Here is a 14,734-nt window from a genome sequence, read left to right as displayed (position 1 = left end):
CTAGGGTTCTCTCATTCAAGGATCCTCTGTTTGACCCTCTTCAGAAAATAAACTTCCAGGCTATTGCTGAGGTGGGAAGAGAGCATCCACTGAATGGAGGGAGCTGGTAGAGGGACCCAGGGACCTACCTGCTATCAGAGGACTTCCATCATTAGTCCTTCTCATTTTGGCTTCTTCCCTTCCTCTCTGGTGTTTGCTGCTGTCAGTTCTGCGGTATGAGCTGTATTGGCTGTGAACTTTCTCCATTGCTCAGTTTCAACTGCTAAGCAAGTTACTACTATCTATCTGCTCTATAGCTTCCAAAATCTTATCACTTTTGTCTCTTCTGTTCTTCCTGTGGTATGGATTTAAAAAAAATCCCCTTCAGTCTGTGTTGTGAGCTTTGGGTGGGAGCAAAACTAGATCCATGTGCTTGATCCTCCATTTTAACCCAGAAGCTTCCATTCTTTTCTGTAGCAGTAACTTCCAGAGTTAGTTTCAGTTCTCCAATTAAATAGATTTATTACTTACTGCTGGTTCTTTCTTTCCATATTGCCCCTAGTCCCAAGTTCTTTATTTGGATGTATCTCTTGGCTACATTTCTTTGTCAAATTGTTTTTTAAGGAAGAGTTTACTGGCAGTTGATGCCAAGAGGTAGCTTGAGGTAGGTGGGGTGAGGGCGGATGGAGTGTGCTAAGTAAGTGTAGCTTAAAAAAAAAAATCCTTTTCAGGGCGCCTGGGTGGCTCAGTCGGTTAAGTGTCTGCTTTTGGCTCAGGTCATGCTCCCAGGGTCCTGGGATCGAGTCCCACATGGCTCCCTGCTGAGCAGGGAGCCTGCTTCTCCTTCTGCCCCTCCCTGCACTTGTGCACACACTCTCTCTCAAAAATAAATAAATCTTAAAACAATTTTTTTTAAAAAGATTTTATTTATCTATTTGACAGAGAGAGATACAGCGAGAGAGGGAACACAAGTAGGGGGAGTGGGAGAGGGAGAAGCAGGCTTCCTGCCGAGCAGGGAGCCCAATGCGGGGCTCGATCTTAGGACCCTGGGATCAGGACCTGAGCTGAAGGCAGGTGCTTAATGACTGAGCCACCCAGGCGCCCCTTAAAATCATTTTCTAACCCAATTGCCAGTCTGAAGCCCTTTGTTTTATTTTTTAAAAAGATTTATTTATTTTAGAGAAAGAGCATGAGCATGAGTGGGAGGGGCAAAGAGAGAGAGAGAATCTCAAGCAGACTCCCTGCCAAGCATGGAGCCTGACACAGGGCTCAATCTCACAGCCCTGAGATCATGACCTGAGTTGAAATCGGAGTTGGACACTTAACCGACTGAGCCAGCCAGGCGCCCCTGAAACCCTTTCTTTTAGAACTTCTAGAGCTACCACTGCTCATAGATTTTAGAGTCCTTAGATCTCTGCCGGTTTGTGAATGCCAATCTGTTGCCTTGACGTTCAGCTCTTCACTTCCTAGTTTTGTGGCCTTGGTTAACCTCCTTCACTGTTTGGGACCTTGGTTTGTAGTTTGTAAAATGGAGGCCATCAGTCCTCAGAAGGTTGCTGGGAGGGGCAATACCAGGAGTATCAGTTCAATAGGTACTACTTCCCTTTCTCTGCCCTCCCCCCACTTTCCCAGCCTTCCTTTCCTTTTCCTTAGATGGACAGAAAGGATCCTTTGCCCAGTGCCCAAATACTTAGAGGTCTGAGACCCTGGTTCTTGGAAAGCTTGACAACAGGTGGAAACAAGCCTTGAACCCAGGCAGCTAAAAGCCAGGCTGGCTTTTCCTAGAGAGTCAGGGGCTGAGCCCTTTTCCACCCGCTCTGGTTGGGACAGCAGGAACTGTCACCTTCCTGCTCTCCTAGCTGCTAACCTCACAGATAAGATCAGCCCTGAGACAAGAGCATAACCTTCACTGCAGGGCTTTAGCTGGCAAAGGACTCTGACTCAAAGCAGTAACTTCCATCAGGGGAGGAAAGATAAGGTACAGTCACCTGTAATCTCCATGAGAGGATGGCCATGCTCCAGTGCCTTTCTGTGAACCCACAGCTTGACATTTCTCATCACGGGACTTGTTCACGATCGAGTGTGTTGCTGCTTTCTGAATGAAAAAGGGCGAGTGCGGACAGGTTCATTTCTTGCACCATTCCTGCAAAGTGGGTTGTGAATGAGGGACTGAAGGACCTGGGGGTAGACAGAGAAGAAGCCTGCTGTTGATGAATGAGTGCTTGTAGAGAAAAGGTGTAAAGAAGCAAATCTTAGTGTTGAATCCACTTATGTGTGCAGCCCCAATGCTTAATTCAGGATTCTAGCTATTGTGACAATGAGAATGTAAGAGAATATAAGATACGAAAGACCTGCTTAAACAAACTGTGGCGTCTGCTGACAACAGAGTATTAGTCATAGATATATTAATTACAGGTAGTCATTAAAAGGGATTAAATGGATCTATGTGTAGAGGGACGGAAAGATGCTTACATTTTGTCAAGTTACCAAAGCGACATGCCCAGTGTGAACATTTTATGTGGAACTGATCATAAGTGTGTGGGAGATGGATGAAGGATGCTTGTCACAGTGTTTACCATGGTTGTCTCTGATGGTGGGATCTCAGGGGACTTTGGGCTTTTCTGTTTCCATTAGTTACAATGAGCATATATAATTTTTAGAACCATAAGTTATATTCATTTAAATTAAAAAAAGAAAAGCAGACTCTTTGCTTTGCATTCTTTCTTGATGACCTCATTCACTTCTACTATGTGCAGTTTTAACAACTGGGACGATGACAGGATTTTCCTCACAGATTGTTTGTTGTGAGGATGAAATAATATGAAAGCACAGACTCATTGCTCAATAGCTGCTGGCTGAACAGTTTTAAACAGAAGCGGACTGAACATTTCCTCCCCTTACAACAGGAACCATGGGGCAGAAGGGGGTGAGAAAGGCTGAGTCACTGCCTTGTGTTTGGATCCTAAATCCGTTGAGCAGCAGACCTGGGCTGCCATGCTGGGCCACTTGGGCACTTTTATATTCCGGTGCATGCGACCCAGACGCTTCGGGACTGGTACCAACTGGAGCTGGGCAGTGTGGTGGCCTGGCCTGTGACTCGAGGCTCAGAGCTGAAGACACCAGCTGGTGTCCTCCTTTGTCACGGGGGCGGGGGGAGGGGGGAGTCTGGCACTCACTGTTGGGCGAGGACTGCCTAGTCAAGCATGGGAAGGGCCTGAGGCGGAGCCCAGTGCCTTGGGACTCAGCAGATGCTAGTTCCTTCCCTTGAAGGAGGAGTTTTCCAGGTGGACGAGAAGGATATTCTAGGCTTGGGAAAAGACAGAAGTACAATAATGCTGCACATTCGGACCTAAAAAAGCAGCCAGTTTGTTATTCCTAACAGGCATGAATTTGGTTGTTGATGTTAAAATCAGTTTCTTTGAAGCGTCTGTAAACTTGTTAAAATCAGTTTCTTTGAAGAGTCTGTAAACTTAGTTTTTGAAACTGCCTGCCCAGAATGAAACAGAAATGTATTGCTGGCATACGCAATTCTAATCTAGAGAAATGTGGCACTACCCTGCTCCCCACACTGAAAGCTGCTGAACTCCCTCGGAGGGACTCCCTAAGTGGACACAGCCACCAGCACACACAGGGGACACTGGCAGTCCATGTTGATATAGGACAATGTTCTGGGAAGCCCCCAAAATTACAGTGATTTTTATTTTAGTTTAAGAAATATTTTATTTATTTGAGAGGGAGAGCATGAGAGAGAGAACATTAGCAGGGGAGAGGGGTAGAGGAAGGAGAAGCAGACTTCCTGCTGAGCAGGGAGCCCGATGCGTGGCTCAATCCCAGGACCCCGTATCGATCCCAGGACCCTGGGATCAAAACCTGAGCCAAAGGCAGACGCTTAACCGACTGAGCCACCCAGTGCCCCTACAGTGATATTTTAAAATGCTTGTTGTTGTCCCAGGTCTCAGCTAGTCTCTTGTCCCTCAAAGCATGGATCTGACAATTTGCAACCCTAGACTTAGATGGATGAGATAGAAGGACCAGAGCCCAAGAGGTATTATTTTTCTGACTGGCTTCTAGCAAAATTTAGGGTTTCTAGCAAAAACCCACATTCTATTGCTAACAGATAGGAAACTCCCTTTTTAGAAAGGGCCAAATACTGCACTTTGTTAGATGTAATAACAGCTAGTTCAGTGTTTTATGTTGAACAGACCCTGTACTAAGAGGCTTACCTACATGAGCTCATTTAATCTGCACGACTACTGCAGGAGGGAGTTACTGTCATCACTGGGAACTTGCTGAAAAGCAGAGTAAGTTTATGTGCCCAAGGTCACACTTCTGTCAAGAAGCCACTTCACTAGAGAACTGTTTATATATAAGAGAATGTCAGTTTATGCATTGTCTCTCCAGTGTGACCACATCTGATCCTCGCACTTGCCTTGGAGCTGGTTATTTATCTCACATTAAAAGGGGAATCATAGGGGCACCTGTGGTTCAGTCGGTTAAGTGACTCGATTTTGGTTCAGGTTGTGATCTCAGAGTCGTGAGATCGAGCCCCACATCGGGCTCTGTGCTTGGCACAGAGTCTGCTTAAAACTTGTTTTCCCTCTCACTCCCCCCCCCCACCGCCCCACCCCAGCACTCTCTCTTTCTCTAAAATAAATCTTTAAATATGGCTCAAAAGGTGAAGGGGCACCCCAGAGCTTCAGGGTTTTCAGAATCTAGGTCTTGAGCTCTTTCTTAAACTCAGGGGTCTGTGAGTTCTTTATGAACAAATTGTCTTTTTGGTTAGATGATAATCTCTAAAACACATACACACACACCTTTGGAAATAGAAATTTATAATTTGAAAGATATTTTCTTTAGTTCTTAAGTTGTACTTTTCACAAACTCTTCAGGTGATTTAACAAGGTGAACTAAAAGCAGGGCTATTTGACTAGGTTTGAGGTGGTTGCTAAGGTTTGTTCAATAGAGATCAGAAACACAAGCTTTAAAGCTCCCGTGCTGAGACTGGCAGGGTCCCGACCAACTGACCCTTCTCAGGAAGTGGCCCGTGGGACTGAGGGGCACACGTCTTCGAGAGGGCCAGGCTGGCCAGACTGTGGAGGCGCCAGGCACCCCACACGCCAGAAAAAGCCCTGGGCAGTCGGAAGAGCAGCTGAAGCTTCTCGTGGCAGAAAGGCTGCTGGTGTTCTGCCTGTGCTGTGTCTCTCCCATGTAGCTTTAAAGGTTCTGCACCTTTTACCCAAGCTTAGAAGACCCACTCCAAAGAAGGCTGAGGACAAGCTAGAAAGAAAGAGGTATTTTCCTGAGCCCTGAGAGGAAAATCCAGATGGAACACTGGCTGATAGCCACTGGAAATGGGCACGTTCCCTGGTGATTTTGTTTTAAAATCTTGCTCTAAATCATCATTTTAAAATAAGCCTTTTTACAATTTTACAAGGGACCCCTCTGTACTTTACACATGTGGATCCCTTTAGGGCAGCGGGATATTAAGGATGAGCACCTGGAGGCCCAGAAACGCTTGTGTAAGCCGTGGTCACACTGCAGGCAGAGGTGAGGTTGGGCCAGCACGCTCTCCATTCCGTCACCCCCAGTTACATGTGCTAACAGCTAGTGTGCACGCACTGTTAGTTTAATAGTTTTATTTTTAAAGGAAAAACAAGCACAACTGAGAAGTAGCTAAATTACAGGTGTGGCAAGCCTTTGTAGCCCCACGGTGTGCCCCTGAGAATGCCAGGGACGTGTGGCAGCCGAATGAGATGGCACGTGGCACCCAGGAGGAAGTAAACAGCATCACGGATTCATAGCAATGTCACTACATGTGTAACAGGCAGAAGAAAAACACTTTACATGATTCTTCTCTGTAGGCTGAAGATTTTACTTCTTGAACCTTTCAGGGGAATCAATTCCATTTACTAAACCTTTATAAAATGCCCCAGAAGCCAGGGGGCATGGAGTTAAGCCATGGTCTTAAGAATTGGCCCTCTCCAGGTGGAGTCTCCTTCGCAGACTACCTGGAAGTTACAAAGAGGCACTTCTAGAATATGAAACTTTGAAAAAGCCCATCTTTTTCCTATTTTTTCGATTTGGGCTCATTTCCCACTTTTTTGTTTTCAGAGGAGTTGAGCTCTTACCTTTCTTCATTTAAAGCAAACCAAAGCCCATCTTAAAGAATTACAAGGCAGGAAACGGCTTCTGTGGAAGTGCATCTGGACTCAGGGCTATGCACGCCCGGACGGGGGCATGTCAGACTCTGCCTGCTCAGGACAGACAAGAGGGGAAGCCAAACACTTCTCTGGGTAGAAGTGCTGCCCTCCCTGCTTTGTAGGGGTCAACAGTGTAGGGACTACAGACAAGAAAAAATGTGAAATAAAGGGTGCTTGTAACAGCCCATTGTAGATGGCAGACTCCCAAGTGAGAAAGGCTGGTTTTAAGCTTGAAACACCAACCGACGACTTCGGTTCCTCTCCCCATCACACTGTTATTTCAAACATCACAGGAATCAGAGTGATTTCCATTAAAAACAAAAACAAACCAAAAAAAAGACGCTCATTTTTCTTGTGCCAGAGTGTATATCAAAGGCCAGAGATCAAAATCTAACAGTTTTCCTATGTTCCAACCTTTTTGTCCCTACGGTATATAAATAACCTACTCCTAAGTTTATTCCTCACATGACAATAGCTAGTTTTATTTCATGAATAATGTGTCCAAATGAGTTAATTTGCTTTCGTCACTGTGCGTGAGTCAAAGTAGGTCAATTGCAGGCTTCATGCAGACGTATAGAAACTGGACACGTGACTTGAGAACACGCAGGAGAGGGCGAGCGGGAGCTCTGAACATCAGAAGCTCGGTGGGCTTGGTCAGCAGACGTCCGGCCTGGCCCTGAAAGTAGTTTCCAGTCTCCGCAGCTGTAGGATGAGGGTGAAGCTCCTTGCCAGGGAGCCAGGGTGGGTCCATTTGTTTAGCTCAGCCTCTCTCCCGAGTATTCAAAATATCTTGAATTTTTATTTTCTGCCAGGGAGGATACTGCATCAAGGTGGGCTGGTGTGGCCATCACTTTAGTGTCTTTACCATGTATGGCCCTTGTAATCTGTAGCCAATCTTTCTGTAATAATTCCTGGTGCCGACGCCTGTGAAGCAGCAGAAAACCGAAGTTAAGAAAAGTCTCTATGAAGCCTAACTTTAGTAAAACCCTCAAAAGCCAGCGAACACTCCGCTCACCGCTCCCCTTTCCCACTCTTACTCAGAGACCAAATTCCAGTCCAGACTGAATCTCATCTTAATGAGTCTGGAACATTTTTATTATTTTGAATTCAAGCCACATTAAAATATAGAAACTGTATTTTAGAGCCTCTCGTATGTATTTCAATCCTGCTGACACCACCCCGTGAACGGAGCCAAACAGTAGTCCGGTCTCTGGGGAGCTGAGAGAAGAGGCGTGGGGAGGTGGGGTCTCCACAGAGCGCCAAGACGAAAAGGGCACCGAAGGAAAAGCTGCGCTGTAGTGTCAGCGCCACACTCCCGCAGCGTCAGCGGCCATTTCAGCAAAACAGCGGGCACATTAAATCAATGCTACTTAATTTGCATTTTATTAAAGTTTTGTCTGTCTTAACTGGCATATTCACTTCCATGTATGAGCAGTATAAGTACCAGGAGTCTATACTAGTTTTAAGTTTGCACACATTTAAATAACTTGGCTGATTTAAGTCAATAATGAAAGATCCATGAACTTACCCTCTTTGGAGAAACACTATCCTAAATGATGCCTCTAAAGCAGTAACAGTATTACACACAAGAAGCTGAGGTCCTAAGAGGATGGAGCATGGCTTCTCAGGTAGTATCCACAGGAGTGGTTAGGGGGATGGGTTTGGATCAGTTTGCTATGCATCTGAGACTTGGACCCGTCACTGCATAGGTCTGTGGCCTGGGCCACTTACTTACCTTCCCTTATTATCTGATCGTCTGTAATAACGTACTTATGTTTTAAGGATGTCGAGTATTAAATGAGACAGTCTATGAAATGTGATTAGTTCAGTCTGAAAAAGGCTGATTCCTCAGAAACACTGGCTGCTGTCGTTATTCTTTTAAAGCTTTTTATGACTTGGTACCTACCTGCTTATATTTCTAGCTTCATCTCTTGCTACAACTCTCTCCCTAAACACTATGCTTCAGCCTTGGTGAATTTAAAATATTTCCAAGTTCTCTGCATATGTCTGGCTCTTTCTTTAGCTTCCGGGTCCTTGCTCATGCTGTTCCCTCTAGCAAATTAAGTGAACCCGAGGAGGGAGTTAGTGGAAACTTCCATTTATAGGTCAGAAGCACAGGTAAGAAGCTGGACTTGCAATGGGCATCTGAAGTGCAGACATTCTTGTGGGCCTGAGCCCTTAACCTGTGGGATCTGATGCTATCTCCAGGGAGACTGTGGGAATGGAGTTAAATTACAGGACACCCAGCTGCTATTGCAGAATTGCCTGATGTGTGGAAAACCGCTGCATCTGGTGTCAGTAGCATAAGTAGTCACAGAGCGCTGTGTGCAGTGTGAATGAAAACTGCAGCGTGTTTCTTTACAGTGCTTTGCCCCCACAGCTCTCCCCACGGCGGACTGTGTCGCTGCTCTGCCTCTCTGTGAGGTGCAAGTTCTATTTATCTTGTTCCTCACTTTGTATTGTGAGGCTAGTACTGCAGACTGTGCCTGGAATCAAATAATTGTTCGCTCTTTCAAGTCTAGCCTAGTTCTTTAGCCCAAACCTTTGCTATTTAGGAATAGGCCTTCCTACCAAGTTTTGTTTTCCATCCCCTTCGAAATTTTTCAAGTGTTTAGAAAACGGAACTGAGGCTGGCACGACGGAGGTCACAAAACTGTCCTGTGAGAACAGGTCACTGGAGACTTTCCCTTTGAAGTCGAGGATTACTGATACTCCATTTCACACAACTGCACCTTGTCTCTGCATTTCTAACCATTACTTTTGTTCAACACTGTGGCTTGGGGTAGAGCAAGGGGAAAACAAAAACACAGTACAGGTCACGTGGCAGCTCAGACCCCTGAATACAGCAAGACGGCTGAAAACCCCCAGAGGGGCACAACCTCTCCTAAAGTTCTCTGTCCATAAGCATATCCTATAACCCAGCAATTATACTCTTGAGTGAAAAAGAGAAATGAATGCTTACATCCAACAAAAGACATTATTTATAATATCCAAACAGGAAATATCCCAAATATCAAGTGAATGGATAAATTGTATTTTCACACAATAAAATACTACACAGCAATGAAAAAAGGAACTTTAGCTTATTTATTTGTAAGAACATGGATGAACCTCACAGACCTAACGTGTATGAAAGAAACCAGATATAAAAGGTTAACACAAGTTCACCTGTTAACACAAAGTTCAGGCTAGAGGTAAAACTAATTTTATGGTCCTAGAAGTCAGAGTACTGGTTACATCTGTAAGACGATATGGACTGAAAGAGGGAAGGAGAGAAAGTCTTCTGGAGTGCTGAAAATGTTCTATCTTAATCTAGTAGTTACATGGGAACGTAATTTACATGCAAAAATTAATCAAGTGGTGTGCTTAACATGTACTTTCTGCATGTAATATCTCAATTAAAAAAAAATCCAGAGGGACAATTCATTTAACAGATGTTTTACTGTATTTTGACAGATCAATGAGTCCAGAGAATTCAGTGAAATAAGGCAGAAGGAATAGGATGAGTGGCCCACTCCACCCTGAACCCCCAACTTGGACAAACCACCAGGAGACCCTTGCACGTACTTCCCCTACCCACGGGGAAGCTAGAAATCACAGCCCCTCTCTCCACGCTGGCTGCATCCCTTACTTATCGTCCTGTTGTTTTGGTAATCATGCTGTGCTTCATTTTACTTGCATGTCTAGCTCCCCTCCTAGAATGTAAGCTCTTTAAAGTCAATGACTTCCATCATTAGGGCTTAATAAGTGTCTGGCATATAATGAATATGCGATAAATGCTTGCAGATACATTGTACCGTATTCAGTTATTATGTTGTGTACATAGGACGAAATGTGCTCCTGGGGATGTCTTTAAAAAAAGAAAAAAAAAAATGCCTCTGTGTTGTTAGGTGCCAGGCAGTGGGAATGACTCAGTGTAAAAGGTATTAAGGGAAGGACTTTTCTACCTTGTTAACTTAAAGATTTAGAAGCAGCTTTTCAATTTATTATCTCTAATAAAACTGCCCCCAATTTTTTAAGAAATATTTCTGGTTTTATATTTTCTAATTTCACAAAGCAGATGCCATTTTCCACGGACTTAACCCATTATGGATAATTTCAGGTATATAAAAGTTGAGATGACAGTGTATCGAACCTCCACATACCCATTACCCAGCTTCAACAGTTATCAGTTCATCCACCAAACTGCTAATGCTTCTAGCTTTCTACTCAGGGGAAGTCACAAAATACATCTGTTTCCTTCTGGTTCTGCTCAGCTTGGTCACTGGAGACATGTTTTAATTGCCTTCTTTCAAATAAGGATGATGGTATCTTCTTTACCATCAATTACCAGACTGAAGACATACCACTGGTCAGAGTGCTCTACCTCCTGAGACATGCTACATCCTCTATCTGTCCACCACAACCAGCTGCAGAGGTGAGACGGAAGCAGCTCCTGAGACGGGACTAGCCAGGCCTTGGATAACTGCAGAAGTTCACTCACTGTCAGTGTGTCCCGATTTCCTAAGCATGCTGCTGAAAAGAACAGCTTTACAGGGGCACAACGAAGCATTCCTCAGCCATGATTCTCACTGAGCATCCAGCATCCGGGCTCCCTGGGCTCTCTCCTTCTGCCTTTATACAGGGTACGGGCCCTAGAAACCATTACCAGCTTGAGAAGAGGCATTCAGGTGTTGTTTGCTTTTTTGAAAGAAAGGTGTATTTTCAAGCTCCTATCCTGTTTTCAGTAACATGCTGTAGCACTGAGATGGAAGATCTACTTCTGGACCCTCTGGGAAGATTTAAGAATTTGGGGGAAAGAACTCTGACCTCCAGTGGGTCTTAACCAACTAAGGCAAAAATACTCCCCATTTGTATTTCTTTGTGCCTCCCTTTTCTTGAAAGATCCGCCGGCCGCCACTCCCACCCCCTGCCGTTTCTACGATCTGCAGAACAGACTGGTAAAAGCATTAGTACTCTTAGCCAGCTTGGAGGAGAACACACCATCACCCAGGCTGGGTGCAGGCCACACCCTGCTCCCATCCCCCCCGCCGTGCTGAGGAGGGCTCCAAACAGTCCCTTCACGGTAACCTTCCTCTTGTTATTCGGCCAAAAACAGGCAATTACGTGTCACAACTGACGTCAGCCAGCCTCCCGGACTGACGTCGGCAGGCTGTGTCACAGGCCTCAGCATTAACACTGCTCCTGCCCTTGAGGAGAGATGCAGTGGGCTGGCATGTGTAACTGACTTCTCAACTCAATCGCCTGGGTGTCTGCGAAGCCCTGGGCTGGGGAGCGAGCAGGACTTGCGCCGACATGCGGCAAGCAGCCCTCAGGGTGCCGCTATGGCCAGTGCTTAGTAGAGCTGTCAGGACAGCGGGGGTGGGCCACATGCCTGCTTCCTTTCATCCTCCAAGTTCTGTAACCCACAGGCAGAAGTTACCTATATTGTGGGGGCCGTTTTCCTACTCTCAGAGGCAGGATAAATTTTCTATCTTCACCACTTTGCAGGTTGTGATGATGATGAAATGAGGTAAGGTGACAGAAGAGGATCCTGAAATGTGCTAGAGTGACACTCTGTGATGTGGCTTCAGTGACCAGCCTCTCTAGTTACCTTCCTGGCCTCCACCTGTGCCCCAGGACAGAGATAAAGACAGGGGACGCTGTTCACTCCGATGGGGTGACAGGAAGAGAGAGCTGGCCAGCACTAGGTGGGAAAGCCTCCGCCCCCTTTCCCAACTGGGATCTCTGGCTTATTGCTCCAAGGCTGGCTGCCAAGAGCTGCCCACCGCCTGGGAACCTGCCACCTAGGGGAGACCAGGGGCTATAGTAGTTCCCTGATCCTTTTTCCGTACCAAATGCCTTCAAGCCTCCAGCCCCCCACAGTTGGTGAAAATGCCTCCGCTTTCTGACCCCCTCTCCTCTCTTTGAAAGACGCACACCATTTAGCTTAAGTTTTGCATACTCTAAACACTAAGGACAGAAAGGAAATCATGTAGAGTGTAGTACACATGCCAACTGCCTCAGCCAGTGGCCACAGGAGCAGGCTAATTATGGCTTGTTTAATGCTCTTTAGTAAAAGTGGGGGAATAAAAATCACAAAACCTTAAGATTAATGAAAAAGGAAAATGGAACAAATCTGTTTACTTAAATTCCACTCTGATTCTATTCTAGAAAACAAAGGGGGAAGAAGTAAGCAAAAGGAGTAAACTAGTCAATGTGGTGCCTGAATTGGGCACAAAACAACTCTTTGCTTCTCCATATTACCACAGCCCTTTCCTTCTAAAAGGATAAACCCAACCTCTACCAAAGTAGAGGCTGAGAAAACTGAAAACACATTTTCCCTTCAAGAGAGAAAGTCAGTCAGGAGCAGGAGATGAGCCTACACCCCACCTAACTCCATTTCAAAACAAAGGAAGCAACAACTTTATAGTTGATTGAGTACAAAGTATAAAGCTAGATAGAGGAGGAAGAACTTTCTTGAGTACTTAGAAATACCAGGCATTGCATCTACATGCTTGACACATCAACTTAAGCACCTAACAAAGCGGCACCTGGATGGCTCAGGCAGTTAAGTGTCTGACTCTTGGCTTCAGTTCAGGTCATGATCTCGGGGTCCTGGGATGGAGCCCTGCATCAGGCTCTGTGCTCAGCAGGAGAATCTCCTTGAGATTCTCTCCCTCTCCCCTTATCCCTCCCCCGCTGGCAAGCATGCTCTTGCTCTAAAATAAATAAAATCTTAAAAAAAAAAAAAAAAGACTAGAGATTGGAATTACTATCCTATGAGGAATGTGAGTTCCAGAAAGGGTCCTAACAAAAGGTCACAGAGTTAGGAAGCAGAACTGTAATTCAGACCCAGGTCCCTCGTCTCCACAGCTCCCAGTATTTCTGCTAAGCTACAGCACTGGCAGCACTGGTGTTGTGGGTAGTGCCGCAGCCCCTTCCCCGACCCTGGCTTTAAACATCAAGTCTGCTCTAGTAGCAGCATAGAATGGACAACTAACTGGCTTGTCTTCATCACCTTACCTCTCTTATCTGTGCCTAGTTTGTCAGTATCTTTTTTGATAAATCACTAGATGAAATAAACTTGGTGACCTTATTTTCATTTCATTAACAGGGTTCAGTAAGAAAAGTTACATAAAACGGTGAGATAACATAGGCAATAACAAACTGTTAACAGATACGGCTTACAAATGTGAGACCTACTGTTACTTTTCAGTAACAACTTGATAAATTGTGGTCACCTTTTCTAAAATGAAGAAAAACACCATATAAAATTTGGAGGGAAAAAGCAACAAAGATGGAACAATGATAGAAACCAGATCCCAGAGGAAGGGCAGTCAAGTCAGGAGGAGTATTATGCTTACAGAAAAGGTGACTTCAGGCTGGACTGTGACACACTAAATGATTAAGATCAACTTGAAAAAAAAACAAAACAAAACCCCAACACCAAAGGTCTATTACCAGTTATTATCAGGCAGAGAATAAGGAGAAAAGGTGAGCTTTAAGAAGGGAGTAGACTTTTCTGCCTCGGTGGTGTCTGCCAATCCAGGAAGGGCAGCTGAGATCCACAGAGACCGGCTGGAGACAAGCAGGACTGGGCAGAAGTCACATGGCACCAGAAGCACAGAACTAGCTATAATACTGCTCATCTCACTCCTCTCCATGAAGGGCTGTGCTCTGCACTGTGGGAGTTAACTGAAAGCCAGAGTTGCTACTAAGACTCAAGGAGCTGAAGGAACAGATGGGGGTCTGAATCCAGAGCCTAGTAAAGGCACAGTCTCCAGCCTAACAATCTCTTTCTGGACTGTCTCTGAAAGGCTCAACTTTGAAGTGGAGAGAGGGACTGCTGGGGAGGGGTCATTCAAAGGACCTCGATAAACCTCAAGCCTTTTTCTTGGACAACTAGTGCTCTTAGATGCCCTGGCAAAAGGAAACAGAGATCCTCCTTGGAAGAAGCTAACATCATCTACGTCTTGAAGTATTCTTGAAAGCAAATTCTCTCATAAAATGCTCAGCAAATAAAAAATGATGAGGTATACTTTGAAACAAGACAACAGGGTAATGAGAGACTGCATGCAGGTACTCCAGATTTGAGGTCATCTGATGCAGACTGTAGAACTATGCTTACTATTTTCATTGAGATAGAAGCTGAATTTAAGACTTTAAAAGCAACAAAAAGCTATAAAACATGATAGAACAGTTGAAAAAGATAACAGAAATCAGAGAATTGAAAAATAAAATGAGGACTAAGGCATCAATGAATGAGTTTAGCAGTAGCTTAGACTGAATTAGAAGAAACTATCAACAATGACACATGGAGAAACAAAGCAAAGGGTAGGGAAAGAGGGTATGAGACACAATGGATACAATGAGTAGGTCTAACATGTTTAACTGCAGTCCCAGGAAGGGGGGAGAGAATGGGAGAGAGTCAATATGAGATCGAAGCTGAAAATAACTCAATTAAAAAAAAAAAATCAACTTCCCATTGAAAGAAGCCCAAGCAGAGAAAACCCATACTCAGAAACACCATAGTAAAGCTAGAGAAAACACACTCTAAAACCAGACAATATTAA

General features: G+C 44.9%; 1 protein-coding gene across 1 annotated transcript in view; it reads right to left on the bottom strand.

The window, feature by feature from the left end:
* Positions 1 to 6,940: 6,940 nt before the first annotated feature.
* The window catches only part of ELP3 (elongator acetyltransferase complex subunit 3), a 101,776-nt gene continuing 93,982 nt past the window's right edge, over positions 6,941 to 14,734 (bottom strand). Inside the window, exon 15 of the mRNA XM_028114394.2 lies at positions 6,941 to 7,103. Within this exon, the coding sequence (XP_027970195.2) occupies positions 7,027 to 7,103 (77 nt within the window). The 3' untranslated portion in view covers positions 6,941 to 7,026. The remainder of the gene's footprint in view (positions 7,104 to 14,734) is intronic.

This window comes from Eumetopias jubatus, unplaced genomic scaffold, assembly GCF_037043125.1.
Source record: "Eumetopias jubatus isolate StellerSeaLion01/CBP00866 unplaced genomic scaffold, mEumJub1_p1.0 scaffold_2, whole genome shotgun sequence".
Classification (NCBI taxonomy): domain Eukaryota; kingdom Metazoa; phylum Chordata; class Mammalia; order Carnivora; family Otariidae; genus Eumetopias; species Eumetopias jubatus.
Note: the sequence above shows the minus strand (reverse complement) of the source record. Positions and strands in the feature narration are given on the sequence as shown.